Genomic DNA, 22,864 nt, shown 5'->3' with positions numbered 1-22,864 from the left:
ACACGGCGGCCCGGCCGTGGAGAAGAGCACCGCCGGCAGCAGAGGAAAACGCCCTCCATCTGCTGCAAAGAGCTGAGCTTGGAACTGGTCCGAACTATAAACAGCGTCACGTCCCTAAGTGCATAATGAGTTTGCACCCACCTTTCCTGGAACTCACTTAGAGTCACAAATGAACTTTTGATTTGAACCTATAGACTCGAACTACTCACTGCATGGCAGACTACATGCCCCACAACACCCCGCGATTTCCAGCAACCTCATGACAATGTAGGTGGGGTGAGGTGAATAAAAACAAGCAATTACCTCATGCAGGCTTGGAGTTCGTTTTGTTCACGCCCAAGATGAAGGGGCAGCAAGCCCCGAAACGCGTCGGCGAAAGAAAATAATGCCGGGGAAGATGGATGCGAAGGAGTACATCTAGCCTGGAAGGCGGGAGGTGACGTGTGCCTTCTTAATGCTTAGGGCAATTGGTATTGAGTTTAACTACACGGCGGCCCGGCCGTGGAGAAGAGCACCGCCGGCAGCAGAGGAAAACGCCCTCCATCTGCTGCAAGGAGCTGAGCTTGGAACTGGTCCGAACTATAAACAGCGTCACGTCCCTAAGCGCATAATGAGTTTGCACCCACCTTTCCTGGAACTCACTTAGAGTCACAAATGAACTTTTGATTTGAACCTATAGACTCGAACTACTCACTGCATGGCAGACTACATGCCCCACAACACCCCGCGATTTCCAGCAACCTCATGACAATGTAGGCGGGGTGAGGTGAATAAAAACAAGCAATTACCTCATGCAGGCTTGGAGTTCGTTTTGTTCACGCCCAAGATGAAGGGGCAGCAAGCCCCGAAACGGGTCGGCGAAAGAAAATAATGCCGGGGAAGATGGATGCGAAGGAGCACATCTAGCCTGGAAGGCGGGAGGTGACGTGTGCCTTCTTAATGCTTAGGGCAATTGGTATTGAATATAACGTTATGTAGCACGAGCAACCTCCGCCACACCTTATTGAGAGTTGCGTCGTCTGGGCAGGCTCTTCGTACCGAGCCTCGTGTAATAATAAAGATATAAAAATCGCACAAGGCGCGTCATCTTTTGGATGTATGTGTATATATATATATATATATATATATATATATATATATATATATATATATATATATTCACATATATTCACAACAGTTCCGGTAAACAAATGTCAATTCACGGGCGGTTCGAGGTAGGGCTCCCGGTCACCCTATGTAAATCAAACTAACACTCCATTCGTGAAATGACTTACTCGAACGCTGAAGTTACTGGTGCACGAAAGATTTATTTTAGGCAGGAAAAAGCTGAAATTTCAAATGGCTCATTGCACTTGCACTTTTGAAATTTTGTAATGTACAATTTAAAATGTGAAATAATGTGTTTTTTAGTATAAATGTACACAATTGAGGAGTTGATATTCCCAATTAATAGTTGTGAATCATGGTTACAAAATTCCATGAATTCTAATTTAAACTTGAGAATAGAAAACAAGTGGAAAGCTATCTTAATTGATACAGATTTGTGAATACTAAAAGTAACACATTGAAATATGTCCGCTATATTCTTCTAGGCAGATCAGTCCTAAGGAATATGAGAAGGTAATAGAGCAATTCTTTGTGAGACTGGATACCTGGAGAGCTGGAGAGATGAAGGACTTTTAAGCTAGGATGAATATAAGTTTATTAAAAGAGAGAAACCAGTAATTCCAGTATTTTACATGCTCCCGAAAATACATAAGAACCCCACTAGTCCAACAGGGAGACCTATTATTTCTTCTTGTGGTAGTTTATTTGAAAATGCTTCATGTTATATTGATTATTTTCCTAATCCAATAGTTAGATCACTCCCCTCTTACATTAAAGATTCAACACATTTTTTAAAATGTATATTTGATATACGCTGGTATGAAGAGACCATGGTATTGTTGACATTCGATATATCAACATTTTACACTAGTATAAGACATACCGATGGATTGAGAACAAGTGAACACTTTCTAAATAGAAGACCAGCACGATATGCCTGCCAGATTAGAATGATTTTAGAGCTTATGGAATGGTGCCTCACAAAAAATATTTTTGTCTTTGGCGATGACTTCTATCTGCAAGAACGGTTGACTGCGATGGGCACCTGTTTCGCCCCCAGTTATGCCAACTTACATCTCGGCTTTTGGGAGGAACGGGTGCTCGGGGGTGGTCCCCTGGACCAGTGGACTTAACATGTCCTGTTGTGGGTTCGGTTCATTGATGATGTCTTCGTGCTGTGGCAGGGCATCGAGCTGTTCATCAATGACCTTAATCAAAATTCTTTAAATTTAGAATTTGTAGGGCATTACAGCAAAACCACAATAGACTTCCTGGATATTCGGATTATACCCCTTGATGGAAAATTAGAGACAACTGTATTCCGCAAGGTTACTGCTGGAAATTCAGTTCTCCATGCAGAAAGTGCTCATTCTGCTGCGTTAATTAGAAGTATCCCCTTTGGAGAATACTAAAGAGCTAGGAGAACTTGCAGCAGTGAGAAAGAGTATGCAGGATAGAAAAAGAAATGACTCAGAGATGTATCCAAAGGGGATATCGTCAGGATGTATTGAAAGGGGCATCAACAAAAGCTAAAAATCTGGAGCGACACAAGATATTATTTAAAAGACAGCAGGAACAGAGTAAGAACTTGAGAGATCAGGATAACTCTAGATTTATAACCACCTTTAATGTAAAACACAGGGAAATTAGATCTATCCTGAATAAACACTGGCACCTGGTAAGAATCAATTTAGTGTTGGGTGCTAGAGTAAAAAGAAATCCAGAGATCACATATAAAAATCTAAATCTCTCAAAGACCTGCTTGTCAAAAGCGAATTCATTGAAAAAAGGAAGGGCGCCTCCACTTGACTACAACAGAAACCAGGTTTTAAAAAATGTGCTAAATGTAAGGCATGCCAACATGGCATGAACCGTACTGATTTTAGAACATTTTGTAACAAAACTGTAACCATCAGGAGTTTTCTGACTTGTAGAAGTAGTTTTGTTGTGTATCTGTTGCAGTGCTCCTGTCCAAAAATATATATAGGAAGCACTACCTTGTCTGTTCACCAACGAATCCTTCAACACAGACGAGCGATTGTTAATCAAGACAGAACATATCCCATTGCTAGGCATTTCGAGTCCCATCACCAAAGTAACCCGGTGAGCCTGCAGTGTACATGTATAGCAGAGGTCCCAAAGAAGGCGAGAGGGGGGGACAGAGAAGGAGAACTCCGGAAATTAGAAACCTACTTCATTCTGGAATTTAACTGCACGGAACCATATGGGCTCAATGTAGATGAAGACCTTTTTACCGGTCTGTCCTGAAGAATATGATGAAGAGTTAGAGTAGGAGAATCTGCACATACGACCATGAATTGATTGTTTTTTTTTTTACAAATTTCTATTTTTACAGTGGTAGTATTTAGATACATGAAAACATAGGACTTGTGTCAATAAGTTGGGATGGGTAGTTCATTCTATTCAGGAACTATTATGCATTTGCACTTTATGAGATTATTGCACTATACTCAAATGGATTTTAGAAATTGAGAAGAGTGAAATGTTTAAATAGAGAAATTCTATCTAGTTTATATATGCACTTGCACTTTTTTCTATATCATTGTACTGTATTGAAGTATGTTTACATTGAGGACAGTGATATGTTTACATGGAGAAGTTATCCCTGTTTACATAAGCACCAGCACTTTAAACGTTGTAGATAATATTCTAATTCAATAGAAAAAATTTAAAATGTCTCTGGATTCTTGTAAACTTACTTTTAGACTGGTATAAATAATGACCTGCTTTTTATTTGTATATAGGCCATGAGGAATTTTATCTATTTGTGGTTGCACTTTATAGTGAATTAATTTGAAGTTCAAATAATAGTGATTGTATAATGCATATTTGTACTATTGCACTGGCACTTTAAACGTGTTAGAACTAGCACCCAACAGAAATAGGCACTTGCTGCCGTTCTTTGAAAAAGCTGAAATTTCCAATGGCTCAATGCACTTGCACTTTTGAAATTTTGTAATGTACAATTTAGAATTTAAAATAATTTGTGTTTTAATATAAATGTACAAAATTGAGGAATTGCTATTCCCAATTAATAGTTGTGAATCATGGTTACAAAATTCCATGAATTCTAATTTAAACTTGAGAATAGAGAGCAAGTGGAAAGCTAGCTTAATTGATACATATTTGTGAATACTAAAGGTAACACATTGAAATATGGCTGCTATATTCTGCTAGGCAGACTCCTACTGGTAGACAACTGTGTCCTTTGTTAGTTTTTACTACCACCGTGTTGTGTATTTTAACTTGAAAAAAATGGTGGCTCGGCATCGTGAAAAAGGAAGCTTGACTTCCGAAACGCGTAGATGTAACTCGTCTAAATACAAATAAACTGAGTGTCTTTTTAAACCCTACCTTGGAGTGCCGGATGATTGTCTACTTTGCCTCTGGATGATCCTATATTCTATGTATATATATTATCGCTTCTCCGCACCTTTTTGAACAACGAGACACTCGTAGGTGGGTGCTGCTAACACAGTGGTGCTCCGTGTTAATATTCTGCTCGCAAACACTCTCTCCCAGCCGGGAAGAAAAAGTAGCGGCACTCGCTGGGTTGTTTAACAGCTTCAGTTTATTTCAATGCTTCACAAACGCGTTTCGGGGTTCTCCCTTCTTCAGTGTGTTTACTCTTATGCAAACTGAAGTACATCAGTTTTTAAAACATGCCAGCTCTTGCATAAGGTTGCCCTTCTAAAATTGGTGTCTTCCGAGTAGGTAGTAATTAAGCGAAACCTTCCCTTGTTTGTTTTCACCTCATTTTTGTCCACTAGTGCTGGGGGTCGCTTAACTAGTGGACAAAAATGATGTGAAAACAAACGAGGGAAGGTTTCGCTTAATTACTACCTACTCGGAAGACACCAATTTTATAAGGGCAACCTTACGCAAGAACTGGCATGTTTTAAAAACGGATGTAATCATTGGAATGGACATTCCACCAGTTCCGCAAATAACTTTCAAAAAGGCGAGGTCGCTTCGGAACAAACTAGTCCATAGCCACTTGGACAACCCCGTACCAAAACAAAATACATTAACCAAGATGAAAGGCTTCTTCCCTTGTGGAAGATGCAAGGCATGTGCATCTAGTAAAAGGGTCTTGGGCTACGATATTCCAGGAGTAAAAGAACGTAAAACCATAAGTAAGTTGATAACATGCCAAACTACACATGTCGTTTACTGCCTAGTTTGCCGCTGTAAATTAAAATACATAGAGAGCACTATAAATTGTGTCAAAATGAGGGTTCTAGAGCACATGCGTGCAATCATGAACAAAGACATGAGTTACCCAGTTGCGAGGCATTTTGCCATCAAACATCAGAGTAATAGAGATCTACTCCAATATTTTGGACTAGACCATGTACCACTTCACATTAAAGGGGGGGGGGTTGGGTACTCAAATTTGAGAAGACTAGAGTCTAGATTTCCCAGCGTTCTTCAGCGCCAGGACGCTTTATGGGCAACAGTGCGCTTTACAAGTCTTACACATTTGACACATTTTTTACATTGACCTACAAACCAAGGCCCTCTAAGGGCTAGAATAGCGGAGAGGAACTGACAGTACACCTAGGGAGCTAGGTTGAGCAATTTTTATTGAAAATATCCTGATACTTCTTAAACCACAAGCAACAGATAAAGGATGAGCCGATACACAGCGAGGTTAAAGTAAGACAGGGCGGTTCCACATATAGGCATCACTATTGGCCGATCCACGGCAAGATTTGCAATAGTAATGTGCTTCATAACTGAATTTGGTATCATACCTAATTATGCTAAAGTGCACAATATGTAACCATATCTATGTATATATTGTAAATAGTGATGTAAATATGTATATCGTTTTTATACATGTATTTAACATTGCGAGCTTTGCACATTACAAGATGGCGCTCACTGAAAAGTGGTGGCGAGTAGTCCTACATTGTTTTCAATATCTGTTACTCGTGGTTAAAAATGTCGCCTCAGTTTTCATAAGAGTAAACACACTGAAGGGAGAACCCCGAAAGGAGTTTGTGAAGCGTTGAAATAAACTGAAGCTGTCAAACAACCCCGCAAGTGCTGCTACTTTTTCTTCCCGGCTGGGAGAGAGTGTTTGCGAGCAGAATATATATATATTGGAGATGGCCTGCTATTCCTCCCATGAAGAACGTATCACCAGAATCCGCTGAAAAAGGCGCTGGGGGGCTTTTGGTAAGCTGTCCATCACCTGGCAAAAGGCACGAAGAACTTTGCATACTACTTAGGTGGGTGGGGAGGTTCTCATTACAAGGGGCGGGCCATCCCCTGGGGCCTGGCCACAAGTCAATGGGGGAAGGAGGCCACGTGACCCCCCCCCCCCCCCCCCCCCCCCTCCCTGGGGACCCCAAACCCCAAGGCCTGGTGTTTAAATGCTGGGTGCCCTGGAGCCCACCCAGGGCACCTAGTCACCAGCTTTTGGGACCGGGGGTATGGGGGCCTGAATGCCCCCTCAGTCCCTGCTGGTTCCCGCCATCAGTGGTAGCCAGCATTGCTCTCACATACATGGTGCTGCTAAACATGCAGCTCACTCTGTGTGAGAGCAATTGCTTTGTCAGGCAGGGAGACTGACGAAAACTCCTCTCCCAGTCACTGGGAGCGGTTTGACAGCTCCTATTTGCTGGTAGCGGAGGTAGTGTTTGCTCTCACTCAGCGGGAGCAAACACCTATGTCTCAAGGGTGGGCACCCTGGGAAATAGGGAGTCTATCCTGGGTGGTGGCGGTCCCCAGGGCCATATATGGCTCCAAGAGGGCCATGTGGCCCCCTTCGTTTGTTGTTCACAGGCTTGCCCTAGGAAGGTGGTGGTCCTGGGGACGTATAGGGTCCTGAAGGGGTTAGCCGCTCTGTCCCTCCTCCAATTTTAAATTTAGTATATTGCCCATTGGTGAAGGGGGTGGGGGGTAGTTGCCAGGGCTTTTTTGCCCTGGCATGGTCCCTCTGAGACCCTGTGACCAGGGCTACAGGGTCAGGGTAGTTCTACCCTGCCCTCTTTTCTTTCTTTTTTTTAAAACCTTTTTTCTGGGACTCCGCTGAAGTAGAGTTCCAAGCTGGCTGCCAAAACTCCCTGGTTGAAGTGTTTGCAGCCAATCGGATGTCTGAATGAGATCGAAACGGTTCATGGAGCCTTCATGTCTCCAGATATCCCAATTTTTTTTAAATATCTCAAAAACTACTGAACGGATTTACACCAATTCACAAAAAGGTTGCATTCCGGACCAACAGCTAACTTTCTGTCCAATTTGGTGTATTTCCATTCAGCGGTTCAGGCTGTAGTTGTGTCTAAAATTCCTATGGGCATTTGTAAGGAAAACACACTTATTTAGACCCACACACACACACACTTTTTTTTGCTCCTGCTCGAGGGATTGCCCTAAAACGTTTCATGCACAACAAGATCCAACTTGACTCTTGTTGTGGAAATGTTCGTGAAGATTCATCAAACACGGCAAACTATATAGGCAAGTCAAAAATATATATATTATGCCTATTCGATTCATCATTATGGGAAATAGTACTATGGTAGTACAGGAGCACTATTTCCTTTATTTGTAAATCCTCTTTGTGAATTGGCTCCAAAATATTGAGCTCTTCTTAGGAAAAGTACAGTGAGTGTACAGTCCTATCTTTGTACTAAATGCATGTGTTTATTTAGTGAAACTTCCCATTTTAGATGTTTTGTGGCCAATTGTGTAAAAAATGTATGAGTCTTATGAATTAGCACTACAGAATTACTCTTTCGTGTACTCCTGAATGCCTTTGTGAATTGGCACCATATATTTTACCGATCACTTGACACTTCTGCAAGATCCCATAATCACACTCACAGATATTGCAGACACTGCTGCAACAGGTGCAATGATAAACCTCTTCTTAAATCCCCTAAGAAGGCAATATTGGGTAAAAGTATGCAACGCAAACTGTTATGATATGTCAACTTCTGGTTGCTGCCAGAGGGGTTTGCTGATTCATGGAGAAATAAAAAGACTTCAGATACCTCGTTACGTAACAGTGATGCAGATCATTCTGGCATTCAGACATCTAACTTGATTGCCTTGGGAATTCCAGGCAATATTTGGCTAAAGTGGTTTTCCTTTTTATTACGATTTATGATTGTAAAGAAAAGATGTCAAGTGTGCCCAAGAGTTTAAGCTCTGCAATGCCTTTTATATCATGAAATGTCGAATCACCCTGTCTCCTATTCCATAAACTTTAGACAGTCTGAAATGCACCCACCAAAGAGCTGCTCAATCACCAGTGTGGACCCACATCACACCTTCCCTCATTTCCCTGCATTAGCTTTCAGTGTTTAGACAGAGCCATTTGAAGTAGTGTGTGTGGCTCACTGAGCATTGCTGGTGACTACACTGCTTTCTTTCTTCAACAAGAGCTCAACATCTATCGCCAAGCTCGCCCCTGCACTCAAGGTTTGCCAGTTTACTTTCTTTGCAAAGTGTCAAAAACACAAACAGGTGGACCCTACTTCTCCAGCCAGTCTGCCAAACTATGGAACTCCATGCCAGTTTAGACAGAGCAGTAACAACTATCTCCAATTCCAGATGCAAGTATAGTTCTTACCAGCATAATAACCTCTATATGCAGAGTTTGATAGATACAATTAAACTATTATTTTACATTGATTTATATAGCGCAGAAATCAGCTGAGAGGGTATCCAGGCGCTTGAGCAGGTGTGAGGGTTTGTGTTTCCGAAGGTGCTTATACGAAGGAACATCTTGCTGAACTCCAGGAAAGAGGAGGAGTTACTGATGTGTCAAGGGAGGTCGTTCCATGTCTTGAGTGCGATGTTGGCGAATGAGCGACCTCTTGTTTTGCTTTTGTGGATGTGGGGAATGAGTGTGAGTGAGGCAGAGCGTAGGTATCTGGTGGGTTGGTGAAAGTGTATGCGGCTGTTCAAGTATTCTAGTCCTGCGTTGTTTATGGTTTTGTTTGTGTGTGTATATTGTTGAAGTTTGAATTGGCTGCGGTTGTGAATGGGGAGCCGGTGAAGCTTCCTGAGGTACAGTATGATGTGGGTGCCCCGTGGGAGGTAGAGTGAGTTTTGCAGTGGTATTCTGGATGGTCTGGAGTCTGTGTAGGAGTTGTTTAGAGATTCCGGCGTGGAGTGTTGCTGTAGTCCAGCCTGCTGATGATGAGTGCCTGCATGACAGTTTGTCTGCTTTTCTGAGGCAACCATTTGAAGATTTTTTTACATCATGCCTAGTATGTGGAAGCAGAAAGTGTACACTATGTTGACTTGAGCCGTCATGTTGAGCTTGTCATCTAGGATGGTCCCTAGATTTATTGTGTGGTTTGTGGGTTTGAGTATTGGTCCTAGCTCTGACAGCCACCAGGTGGAGTCCCATCGAGATGTCTTGTTGTCACAGACCAGTATTTTATGTCTTATCGGAGTTGATCTGCAGGCAGTTAGTTTGCATCCAATTTGCTATCATGATCATGCTGTTGGTGAAGTTGGTTCTTGCTGCAGTTGTTTTGTCAGGGGATGGAGGAGGTGGGTGTCATCGGAGGAGGCGATGACAGTGATGTCTTTTGATCGGATGATGTTGGCGAGCGGTGTCATGTATATGTTGAAAAGAGTGGGGCTGAGGGGCGATCCTTGTGGCCCTCCACATATCAGTTTCTTGGTCTTTGATGTGAAGGATAGCAGATTGATTCTTTGGGTTCTTCCTGTGTGGAAGGAACAGATCCATATGATGGGGGCTCTTTGTCAGTCTCGTGGAGTCTTCTGATGAAGGTGTTTGTGAGACAGTGCTAAAGGCCGCAGAGAGGTTGAACAGGACGAGGGTCGCTGTTTCTCCTTGGTCCAGGATGATTCGATTGTCATCGGTGGCTGCAATGAGTGCTGTTTCGGTGCTGTGGTTCTTTCTAAATCCTGATTGAGTGTTCTTCAGAAGATATTGAAGTTTGAGGTGGGTTGTCAGTTGCTTATTGAGGAACTTCTCAATTACTTTGACTGGATAGGGAAACTGGGGGATGGGCCGAAAGTTGCTCAGTTGATTCAGGTCAACTGTGAGCTTCTTGGGAAGGGTATGGATTTTGCATTCATCCCGGAATGTAGTGGAGGTGATGGAGATGTTGTTGATGTGGGTCAGGGACGTGCTTATTGGTGATGTTCCCAGGTTGTAGATGTGGTAGGGGAATGGGTCGGTTGGGGCCCCTGAGTTAATGGCCTACATGATTGACTCTGTCGTTTCTTGTGAGGGTTATGCATTTGGCCTGCTCAGCTGCATTCCTCTCACATTCTCTGCAACAGTACATGCTTAGGGGCTCTGATGCTCGCTGTTCCTCGTTTGGAGTATGCCTCTGAACATCATGCACCTCAACCAACATTCTAGCGTCCGTCATCCTAAACTCAACAGCTTCCCAACCAATCTCTCAAAAAGAGTTCTCAGCTACCAATGCAAATCTGAGCGATTTGCAGCCTCCTCAGGGGAATGAAGTGCTATACAAATGTGACGGTTCATTACAAAAAATGAAAGTTTCAAAGTTTTCCCCCTTCTCAAAAATGATAATTCCTTTTTCCTAGGACGCCGATATATCCTTCAATAGTTCAGTATAACTGTTAATTGCTGGTAGCATTAGCTCCTTATTATAATTTAAGAATGTTTTCTGTTACTCATAAAGGAATGTAGGATAATAGCATGGTGGGTTCATTGTAGTAGGACATTTTTTTAATTATTTTAGATTATTTATCAAACTAAACAAACGTTCCAAAAAGTGTTCTTCAGCATAAAGAAGCAGTGTGTTTTGCCTAGATAAGGATTTAAATACCATAACTATGTTCTAGTGAAAAGTGTGGCTGGTGCTAAATGTGCTGTTTCAACATTCTAATTGTATCTTGTCTACATCATAATTATTTTGCAGGTGTTCTCCTTCCAGAACTGGTGGTCTCCATAATCCTCCTTCTCAGCAAAAATGCAGGCTTGATGCAAGAGGCGGGTGCCATTACTCTACTGGCGGGCCTGTTGGATCATCTGGATAAGTTTAACCAACTTGCTCCTGGCAAAGAACGGGATGACAATGAAGATTTAGCATGGCCTGGCATCATGGGTATGTTTGTTCTAGTAGGAGATGGTGTTGTTGGTGAAAACAGTTGTACTTTAATTGTACATTGATATAAATGTTTGTGTTGCTGATTGTGAGATGAAATTAAAGCATTGAATTCCTTAGGGTAGCGTTTCTCAGTGTTGGTTTGCGAAAGTCTAAGCAATAAATTAAGATCCCTTTAAATTCTGTATTTATCTTGCCACATTCGCGGTGCCTTAAAGTAGGTGAAATGTCAGGATAGGCTTTCTGACAAATTGTTGCTTAATTATTAACAGGGGAATTGCTTATTACAAATTCCACTCACTTTTGAGTCCGATAGAGAAAAACAAAGTAAAACATGTGATGATCTTTTTGCGGGACAGCAGTGAGAAAAAGAAAGCTGAAGGATGTAATTTTTTGTAACCTGCAACAGAATGTAAATACCTGTAAATTAACTGTACACATTCAGCAGTTAGGAAAGCAAAAATGAAGGACTTTTTGGGGGGAATTTAGAAGGTTGATGCAAACAAATATTATAATATGATCAAAACAAATCAAGACACTTTACTAGGTGATGTACAGTTGTAAATAGTCACTGAAGCCCTATTTCCACATATTATACACATTTGTGTGTCATATAGTTGTCAGTAAAACTATATATCTGTGCTTACTTAGTGGCAATTTCAATGGAGAATGTGCTTTCTGTAAATAACAGTGCGTTACCACATAATGCATTGTTTATATTACAAAAATTGCCTGCCTCATGCCCGTTAAATTTAGGTGGGTCAAACGATTGTCATTCTAAAAATTAGAAAGTAGTTCTAAAAAGTTGGGAACCACTCCTTAGTGGATATTTGCATTTTAAGTTATCTGTACTCTGTATTGCATAACATGACATGAAGCCTTACTGGATCATTTTGTATATCAAGACTGGCCTTGTGAATTACTCAGAGTAGGACTCTTGTAAATTCTGGTGTCATGTTTCCAAAGCTATTTGTGTACCTAATTGACCTAAATACTCCAATTTATACAGTAGTGAAAAGCTTGCTGCAGACAACATGTTTGTACTGCAGTTCACTCGTATGTATCCTGTGAAGGACACCTTACCCCTCATTCTTCTGAGGTTGGGTTGGTGAATTGAGAACTGTTAACATGGTTAATGGCAACGAAATATATTACAGTACTTAGAAGTGGTAGAAGTGGAGTATGAAGTATATAAAAGAGTAATGTTTTTTAAATAAGACATCGCAGCGGAGAACCTTGTTGCCTGCCAACTTCAAACCTAACAAGTTTCAGATGAAAATTCCTTCGGTGGAGAGTGTGGGGATGTTACATGTTTTCTAAAAAGTCTTAATTTCTACTTGTCGTAGGGTTCATTTCATAATCTAATTCATGGAGGTGAGACCAAGAGACACGAGGTTCATAAATATATAAATAAACAAATTGCTTTTATTTTTTCCACATAGGTTCTTTTTTTGCAGGCCAGAGCACTAGGAATAATGAAGAGGTAACACTAATCCGTAAAGCAGACTTGGAGAATCACAACAAAGATGGGGGCTATTGGACAGTGATTGATGGAAAGGTTTATGACATAAAAGACTTCCAGACGCAATCTTTGACTGGGAACAGTATTCTTGGTGAGGCGCTATTGTTAAATTGCCTTTCACGCTTCAGTGCGTTCATGTTTGTGTCTCATCTGTCCATTGTATTTTTATCTTTGTTTCCCTCAAATAAATCCATCATTTACTTTTCTTCGTCTCCAGCCCAGTTTGCAGGAGAGGACCCTATAGTTGCATTGGAGGCTGCTTTGCAATTTGAAGACACCAGAGAATCGATGCACGCTTTCTGTGTTGGACAGTATGTTGAGGTAAATAAGGCTTTGAGTTAATGCACCTTTTATTTAGCTACTGTTTACCTAGGTAAACAATCAGTTGCATGACAAGTCTGTTGGTTGCCACAGATCTATAACTGTTTATTTGTTGATAAATTAAAATCATTACAAAAAAGTACATATCAAGCACAAAGTCTGATTGAACATATACAGATACAGTGCCTTAACATAAATTGATCAACAATTGTTTAACCATTTTCCAGTTAGGGACTATAATGCATTATGCTAACACCAAATAATGTCCATTTGTCAATAGCAGTCCACAATGACTAAATAAAGTGCAATGTGCTCACGTTACCAAAACCAATGTGCAATGTGCTAGCAGCAAATATTAACAATTTGCAATGACAGCAGCAAAAAGAAAAAGCAATTTTTACAGATTGCCTGTAACTATTAGCAACAAGATATTAAGTGCATTAAATTTTCGGCAACAAAGCTAAAGTGCCTTATGCTATCAGCAGCAAAATATAAAGTGCATTTAATTTTTCAGCGTCACCAAAGCCAATGTGCAATGTGCTAGCAGCAAGTATTAGTAGTTTTTCAATAACAATTAGCAGCAAGAAGAAAAACAAATAATATATATATATTTTTTTACAGATTATCTGTAACTATTAGCAGCAAGATATAAAGTGCATTAGATTTTCAACTTCAGAGCTAAAGTGTCTTATGCTATTAGCAGAAAAATATAATGTGCAATAAATGTTTCCATGACAAAGCTAAAGTGCCTTATGCTAGCAGCAAAAAGTTATAATTTAATGTTAAAAAATGATGTATAATACAAGGCTCCTATCGGGGATAAAGTGCACCTACTCTGCCCTCTAAAATCATGAAAATAATTGAACATAATGTGCCAAACATAGTTGTAAAATTATCTTAGATTTTACAACATACATATATTACACAATTTCAAAATGAATTAAAAATGCAGTAAAATAGCCCACCTACTCCCTAAAAACTATAAAAATCATTGTCGTTGCCGTAACGGATTTATCCTTTACTTAAGATGTCAACATTACATAATTTCTTTTCCACTTTGAGGATGAACTGAACAAATTGATGTACAATATGAACATTGACACCATTTAAGCAGAATATAATTGCTGTTCTACAAGTTCTAACCCCCATTTCTTTAAAAATGGGTTTTAGAAATGTCTTCCTCTCCTGCAACTTTTTTGGACATAGTGTTACAATGTGCAGCAAAGTTTCCTCACACAGCCCACAAAGCCTACAAATATTCGATGACCATTTATACTCCCATTTTGGAGTTCCATCTTTAGTTGGATATATGCCAAACCTTAATAACATAAATTTATTTTTTGTCGAGGGTTTTAAATGAAAAAGCCAAAGACATAAAAGTTTGCTTGCTTAATTCTGCTAGAATTGGCAAATTAAAGAAAGATGTTTTGAAAGCACAGAGAGACGTGTAGCATAGAAATTAGCTAAGAGTAAACACACATAAAGCATTTTGCACTGTTGGGTCTTTTTTAACAGCCTGTTCCACTTGTCATCCCAAGTGTTCACAAGAATTGCAGTGCTCTCTAATTTAGTTTTCAGTATGCCCTTCCTCGACTGTATTCTTAGTTGACTATTTTACCAGGAGCTACAGCATACACCTCATCAACACCACATGGCATGATTGAAAACTCCTCTGACAATAAAGTGAAAAATGATGTGTTGATAATAAGTGAAAATGGCAGGACTCCTGCACTGGCAACACGTGCCTAGCCATTTGTCAGGTAACTGCTGGTTCCATTTAAGGAGACATAGATTGAGATGGAACCCAGTAGGGCAGGGAGTAGCACCTGAAGGTTAGTATCTTTTTCCATAAATACAAACTGTACCCTGTAGAATGGATGGGAGATGAGTGAAATATTAATAAACTTTCTTCTTTCTTGCATGTCAGAAATTCTAAAGACTATTGTGGAACATAGTGTTGTTGTTCTCAAATTAAAAGTTGTTTAGAGCAACTATGTAGAATGAAGTTTATGTTGTGTAGGTTATCAAGACTTTGTTTCTTGAGGTAGTCAATGGTCTTAATGTGAAAAGTGAAAGCTGTCCCTGGCAGACATATAAAAGTGTGTAATTTTTATGGAAAATAGCAAAGATTTGGCAAATAATCTTAGATTAAACTGATACCGTAGTTGGAAAAAGAAAATGTTAAAGTTGAGTAGCTAGACTTTTGTTTATTTTTCTGAAATTGAACATGTTTCTTTTTCAGCCTGATCAGGAAGTGATTACTACACCTGACCTGGGCAGTCTTTCTTCGCCTCTAATGGATCCAGAAAGAAATTTGGGCCTACTTTTGGGACTACATGCATCCTTCCTTGCATTGAGTACACCCCTGTCCTCTGTGGAGATTGAATGTGCTAGTAAGCAGTCTTATGCCAGAAACTAATTTGTGATTGTCCGTTGAGCCATTTATGCCTTTTTTCCTCCATACTTGAGTGTCCCTGTTATCTGTTCTAAATAGGCATTTAACAACTACATTACGTAGCTATGCAGTAGACATAACACTTATAAGGCAATTTCAGAATTAAAGTAACCTTCCAAATGGTGTAGAAATAGTAGCATATATTTTAGAATTTAAATTCCGTTGCTCAAAGATGTTGCCAACCGTGCAGCAGGGTGCATGGGTGAATGCGGTTGCCATTCCATCAGAAGTGGATACACAGGAAACCCGTGTTCCTGCTTGATGACCCATTGGCGGACTTTTGGGCTGAGGCTGGGGATGCCAAGCTCAAGCTGTGCTGGGTTGCTTGGGCACTTAATTGGTGATATGTCCCTGATAGACTGATCAACTTCAGAGAGATGGTTTAAGTTAGATTCTGTTTGATCTCTTCTTCATAAACTCCGCTTAACTGCACAAGGAAGATGCCGATAGACTTAACAGTCTGCATGCCATCACAGGCAAGAATAAAGACATTATGTTTAAACTGTGTCCTTCCTTTAGTGTTGCTGGAGAAGACCCGAAGTTCAATGGCATGTATTTTGAAGGTTAGTGGACCACCTTAGAGGTTATGATGATCTGTCGGAGCATCAGTACAAGTTCAGGTGGGCACGCTATAAAGTTTTTTGAGGGTTTCCACCAAATAGCTTTTATTCTAAACTTGCAGGATGAATAGTGAAGAGGCAGCATACTGTTTACCTAAAAACACTGATAGTTTGTTATACTTGTCCCTGTAGTTGCAAATCTGCTAGAGTATGATTTTCTTTAAATACTCTAATATTTAACCAGACACAGAATTATTACTATTTGATTACAGTATTTTATTTAGAGCTAATTTTAGAGTGCTGCAGAAAATCTGTTTTTAACTTGCAGACTGTTTATTTTCTCTGTTCCAGAATGGCTGAAGTCTTCCATTTTCTCAGGGGGTCTGCAGACCAGTCAGATTCATTACAGTTACAATGAGGAGAAAGATGAAGACCACAGCACTTCTCCTGGAAACACAACTCCAAACAAATCAAAACTTTACCAACATAGACTGTCTTTCAGTGATCACTCCCAGCCTTTTCTTCAAGCCATGGCAGATAATAACATCCAGGATTACACTGTGAAAGTATGTACCCTGATTAACTTGTGTTCTAATGAATACTTCATAAATGCACAATGAAGTAGAATATTGGCCAACAATGTTGGTTTTCAACACTCTTATTTTAATTGGTTGGTTAAATATAACAATGACATCACTGATTGGAAAAAATCAGCATGACTTTATTTTAAAATCTGTGATTCAACCTTAGATATTTCTCTGCAAGGATATCTGTTAATCTAATGAATGTGTACTTCGTTTTTATTTGTTCAACCTCCCTTGTTAAGCTTTGGTCTCTTGTATATTAGACCATCAAGGTATAGCAACACATTTGTCTGATATTAGTTAAGTGTTCTTTTTAGCAGGCATGTATTTATGATGATTATTTCTAAAGGAACATTCCTTGTCTTTTCGAATTGCCCGGGCGACGGACTTCATACAGAACTTTCTCACAACAACGGCTCCCACCCTCATGTCCGTGGCACCATTCAAACTATGCAGTAACCTCACTCTGCCTCTGGAAGTTACAGCTCAGTGCTATATATGAGCGCTACTCCTGCTCGATAGTCACTTCCTTTATTTCTGTGCCCTTCACCTTGAATGTGGAGTTCCAAGCCCAATTTTTGTCTGTTTTCACCAATGCCAAAATTAAATTTTTCAGGGAAATGAGTGTTAGGAAAATATTCTTTGACTATGCCACAGCTGTAGGAAGGATAGGTCGGTCACTGATCCAGACGATGACTGCCTTTGGTGTTTAGAGTCTCAGCACAACTCACTCTTTCAACAGTCTCCGCACAACTCACTCTTTCAACAAAGGCTCCCTAATGCTCCCAAAGGTGATCAGAGTGCAGGAGATGAAGCTACATGTTGCTGGATTAAAAAAACCGAGGTAGGTCACATTCTAAACTGTCAATGAGCTCTTACTCCCAAGTCATAGACCGACTCCGGGCCTTGGTTTAACTTCTAGGTCATGTCTTTCGGTAAGTTTAAAATTAAAGTGAGGGACAAGTTGTCCTATAAAATCAAGAAGTCCAGTTGAGACTCGTCCCCAGCTCTTTACTTGTGATAGGAATTGGGGATGCGGCACTTTGAGGACCTGACTCCGTTGCCATCGTCTGACTCAGAGTCTGGTCCGAGGTTGGTCCCAGCGAGCCTCGAATCCCCCAGGCTGTCATCTATCCCTCAGCAATTAGAAGCCTTTTTGGAGGACATGCTGTAAATGTTCAAGGTTATGCTGGCTCCCTCTAGAGCACCTTTTGACCACACAGTTGGACTTATGGCAGCATGCCCAACACTGGCTCCAACTGACACGTTAGACTTCCACCCTGCTCTGTGCGAGCCCATGCCTCCACTCCTATGCTGATGACCTTGCTGATTCTGACTGCAACTGTTCTGGCCCTGACTCCAGCTGCATCCATACCAGAGTCCATTTCTGACTTGGAGCTGACATCTGCCCCTGCTGGGCCTACGTCTGAAGATGCAATTACAAAGGCACAGGCCCCACCTTTTGGATGAACTAAATCCTCTTCCTCAAAACCGTATCATCAAAAGCTGGAAGCCTTGTTCAGATCAGATTCTGATATTGTCAAGGGCTTCAAATATTCAACATGACTAGTATGACGATAAGGAGGGGTGCTGTTTGCTCCCCTTTTATTACACTGATGCTAGCCTCTGTTTAAATCTACAGAAAGCCAGTGGCCTAGCTACTTCACCTGAGACAAACATTGACTCCTTGCTGGGGCCACACTGAGGAATGTGCGTCGTTTACTGTATCTGAAAGAGACATGTTAGTGATAGATTCCTTACCTTAGAATATCCCCAGGCGTCAGGCTGGATCCTGAAAGTTTTGCTTAGCAGTACCCCTGCGCGCCAGTAGGTGGTGTCCTGTGGCTCTGCGTCCGTCGCTGATGTCGTATGTGCCGAGGTGACGTCACAGAGACTACTTAGGCGCCGCCCATGCGTGCTGGCGCCAGTTCTTTCTTTTTCCGCGCCAGTAAGCGCAGATCTGGTTAGAGCACGTACCCTAGTCATTTTATGACTATCTTTTTGAGACTTTTGTCTCGTGTGGTTTTCTCTGGTGCTAGTAGGGATGCCTGATTTAAGTCTTGCAGGACCTGCCGTAGCAATATGTCGGTGACGGACCCTCATGACGTCTGTCTCTACTGCCTGGAGCGTGACCATGACTCCCGGTTCGGTCTGGACTGTAGGGCTATGGACCCGAAGGCCCTGAGGGAACGGCGCCTTAAGTTGTTTGAAGTTTGGCACTCTTCCTCGTGCCGTTCGAGATCCAGGAGTCGCTCCTGTGACAGCTCGCTGAGTCGTCACCACCACTCCTCTTCCCCTTCAGAAATGGCACAAAAAGATGTCGAAGAAGTGTTTTCGCTCTCCGACGTCCCCCGTCAGTCCCCAGATGCAGACGCGGGGGACAGGGGCTCCGCCCCTGCAGCTCCTTTGGAGCCTGGGTTTCCTGCGGCCTACCCGCCTTACCCGGGTCCGTCGGCGACTCCTGCACAAATGCAAGAATTCCTTGCTGCCACCGGTGCGCCTTCGGGCCCTTCTGTTCCGTGTCCGGATCCTGCTGGTCTGTTGACTCCTTCGATGGATCCAGCCGTCAGTGCCTCCAGCCAGCAGCCGCAGGATCCTGCGCCCCTGGCTCCGGCCTCGGCGCCAAGAGGTCCCATGCTACCGGCGGCAGCGCCGCAGTGAATACCACTGGTTCCTCCCTAGACCCGGTTCCCGGATGGATTTTTCCATGCCTGGGAACCGAATTGGGAACCAGAACCGGCTCTGCCCCGTTCCCGGCGCCGTTCCCGGCTTCACCGGTCCCTGCCCCGCCGCCGAGGCCTGTGCCTGTGGTGCCAGTGGAGGAGGATGACTGGGAAGGGTTTGAGGACCCCCTTGCTCGTCAGTGTGATTCTGAGCAGGACTCGGTGAATGACTTGGAGGAGGCCGGTGGCCTAGCCGTCTCCTCTGATCCGGGGCTTGCCTCTCCCCTGCCCACTATGGAGGAAGGCGCCTTATATACGGTGGTGCTCCGTCGGCATGCAGAGGTCCTTAACCCCGCTCGATCTCCCCACAGTGACCCTGAAGACAAATCTCCTCACAGAGGTGCTCCTGCCGGCGTCCACTTCATCGGAGCCGCTGCTACCGTTTAATGATTCCCTCACCAAAGTCTTATTGGGCACTTGGTCACGGCCTGCCACGGGGGCCCGTGTGGATAAGAACGTCGCCAGGCGTCATCGCCCGGCGCCGGGTGACGCTGCCTTTCTAACCTCTCCTCCTACACCTGAAAGTCTGGTCATTCAAGCTTCTACGTCTCAGAGTGCCTTTCCCACGGCTCTGCTGTGAGAAATTGCCATCTTTCTTGCATGGTATGCCCCCACTTTTTGCTGAATTGCTGATGTGCTTTGACTGAGTGTGCCCTGGGCTCCTGCCAATCAGGTGCCCAGGGCCTGTGTTCCTTCCCTAAAACTGTATTGAAGCTAAAACCCAATTGGCATCTCTGGCCACCTGTCAGCCCCTGGTAAATGGTACCCAGGGCATTGTGACCAGAGAAGAACCCTAAGGGTTGCAGCACTTATTGTACCACTCTTAGGGGCCCTGCACCCTGACACCCACACACTGCCTTTGCAGACTGAGTATCCTGGTGCAGGACTAAACAAAGAGTCGACATGGCACACAACCCTGTGTACCATGCCCATAAACCCACTGCCCTGTCATACATCAGTCACCCCTCTAGCTGGGTGCCCGATGCAAGTGGTGTGGGCACAGGTGCATGAGCCCTGTGCCCCTACAGTACCCAGGACCATTGCTAGGCACTGTAAGTGCAGTGATGCCATTAAAAGTAAATGGTGCTGGGAGGTTGTCTTTACGAACTCCACAGCACCATAATGGCTACACTGAAGACTGACAAGTTTGGTATCAAACTTCTCAGCACATTAAACCCACAGTGATGCCAGTGTGGGATTTAATGTTAAATGCACTACAGAGGGCGTCTTAGAGATGTCCCCTGAAAGCTAACCTACAATCCACGTCTTGTCTGAGAGGTTGCCTAGGCTGGCACACAGCAGAGATAGGCTACTGCCCCGACAGGAGAGGAGCAGGATAGGGGGTGTACTCACCTCAGGACAGGGACCTATTGGTCCCTGCCCTTCCCCTACCTGTAACGCCCCTCAACGTAGTATTTAGGGGCACCCTGAACTTTCCTTCCTCAGATCCTGATTTCGAAACAAGAAAGAAGACCAAGAAGAACTACAGTGCAGCTGCTAACAAGAGGACAACAGCAACTGACTTGACCCCAGCCCTACAGGCCTGTTGATCCTTGAGCCTGCTCCTGCTAAATCCCGGCGTCTCCTGCGGACCACAACCTCAAGAAGCCCGGAGGACTTGTCTGCCATGACCCTCTTCGAGACTGGGACTCCCACGAGCAGTGGCTTTGCTCAAACAGCAATACCACTGGTGCCAGCCAGGAACCTCGAATTCAGCCCACTCCGCACCCTTCGGGCCCGGCCTGTGCCTGAGTGGACAAAGACCCTCATTAGGCCCCCCCAGTGATTCTGACCTGGATTCCAGTACCCAAGGACCCTCCTTGATGACCCAGACGACGCCTGCAGACTCAGAACCAGGGACCCCTCCAACCGCGGCCAGCAGAGGGTAAGATTTCCCAACGTCCAAAGACACCTCTGCACCCGGTGCACCCCGGCCTCCTGTGCCCAACTCCGGGGTGCCTACCTACCCTCCAAGATCCCAACGTACCCCTCGAAGTGTTGGTCGCTCCAGATGATCCTCCGTCCCCGAGCCTGCAGCCTTTGTTCCCTTTTCAAGATCTCCATTGAATAACAGTGAGCGCCCTACGGCTCAAAAGTCCCCTGCACCCAACCACCCGAGTGTGTCTGGCAATGCAACCTTCGTCCTATCCTTCTTCCCCAGTTAGCCCTGAGCAAGTGACCCGGAGCCCAGCTCCCACAGCCGTGTGGCTTGCTAGACAGCTGCCACCAACCGAACGCCCCCTGCCTCTCATTGGATGACATTGGGCCTAACTACCTCTGCATCCCGGCTGCCCATGTGCCGCTGAGGGTGTACTAACTGTACCTACCTGACCCTGGGAGACCCCTGAGTCTATGCCCAGAACCTTAACTCTGCCAGTCGAGTACTTACCTGAAAGCCGATAACTCGCTTTTTTTCCCCATAGGCTAACATGGACTGGTTTCACTTGGAAATTCTTTTAAGTGTGGAGTTTTGGAACTTTAAAATATTCACCTAAAATCAGCCGAACAACGAATTCCGATTTACTCACCTGTTATCAGGAGAGACCTCCGTGCTGCACCTTTTAGCCCAGCACAACCCCTGAAAAGTAATTTTAACCGTACTTACCAGTAACCTGAATTTTCTTCCATAGGAAACCATTGACTGTTTTTCTGTGAAATTTCTTCCAAGTGTTGATTTTTGCAAACTACAAATATTCTGTAAAAATCGTACCAACTGCCAAAACGTAAACACTTATCGATTTTAGATAGAGGTCCCAGTGCTGAACCTAGAAGTCCAGTACTGGATTACCAAAGTAAAGTGAACATACTTTACCTGCAAATTGAATTTCCTTCCATAGGATAACATAGGTAATTTCAACTGAATCAGTTTCGAAGTGTCAAGTTTTAAAATACAATAATATTCCTTAAAAATCACTACTGTAACCAAAACGCTTTTACTTAACTGTTTACAGCTCATGTCCAGGGACTGAATCTAGGATCCAGTCCTGTGGTTAGAAAAGTAATCTACAAAGTAATGAATTGCATTCAACTAGACATTCCGATTGAGCTCAATGTTGCATTGTGTTTAAAATTGTGTTGCCTATTGCAACAAACTCTAACTATTGCATTCAAAAAGTCTATTGCCTATTTGAAAAGTATTTAACTAAAGTAACTCATCCTGAGAAAGTATATTTTGATACCTTGTTGGTTCTAAAATAAAACTACATATTTTGATACAAAACAATTGGCCTAGAGTTCAGTTCTTGAGTGTGGGAGACCATTTGCTGACTGAGTGTGTACAGCAAATGCTTTACACTGTCCTCTGATACTGGCTTACTGCTCGACCAAGCTACCACTTTAGAGAGTAAGGTTATATCTAACTTTAGCCTCAGCCAAACCTCTTGGGACTGGGGACTCTATACACAATGTACTTTACTTTGGTCCAGTATATATAGAGCCACTTTCCTACATCCCCTGGATAAGGACTCTAAAAAATTGAAGCAGTGTGGCAAGCGG

General features: G+C 42.9%; 1 protein-coding gene across 5 annotated transcripts in view; it reads left to right on the top strand.

The window, feature by feature from the left end:
• The window catches only part of HERC2 (HECT and RLD domain containing E3 ubiquitin protein ligase 2), a 1,676,463-nt gene that overhangs the window by 364,695 nt on the left and 1,288,904 nt on the right, over window positions 1-22,864 (top strand). For all 5 annotated transcript variants that reach the window (XM_086934186.1, XM_086934185.1, XM_086934187.1 and 2 more), the window contains exons 23-27: window positions 11,019-11,204; window positions 12,647-12,817; window positions 12,944-13,047; window positions 15,290-15,440; window positions 16,414-16,628. In XM_086934186.1, coding sequence (XP_086790312.1) covers window positions 11,019-11,204; window positions 12,647-12,817; window positions 12,944-13,047; window positions 15,290-15,440; window positions 16,414-16,628 — 827 coding nt within the window. The remainder of the gene's footprint in view (window positions 1-11,018; window positions 11,205-12,646; window positions 12,818-12,943; window positions 13,048-15,289; window positions 15,441-16,413; window positions 16,629-22,864) is intronic.

The sequence above is a fragment of the Lissotriton vulgaris genome, chromosome 8 (genome assembly GCF_964263255.1).
Source record: "Lissotriton vulgaris chromosome 8, aLisVul1.2, whole genome shotgun sequence".
Classification (NCBI taxonomy): domain Eukaryota; kingdom Metazoa; phylum Chordata; class Amphibia; order Caudata; family Salamandridae; genus Lissotriton; species Lissotriton vulgaris.
This window is presented reverse-complemented; position numbering and strand designations above follow the sequence as displayed.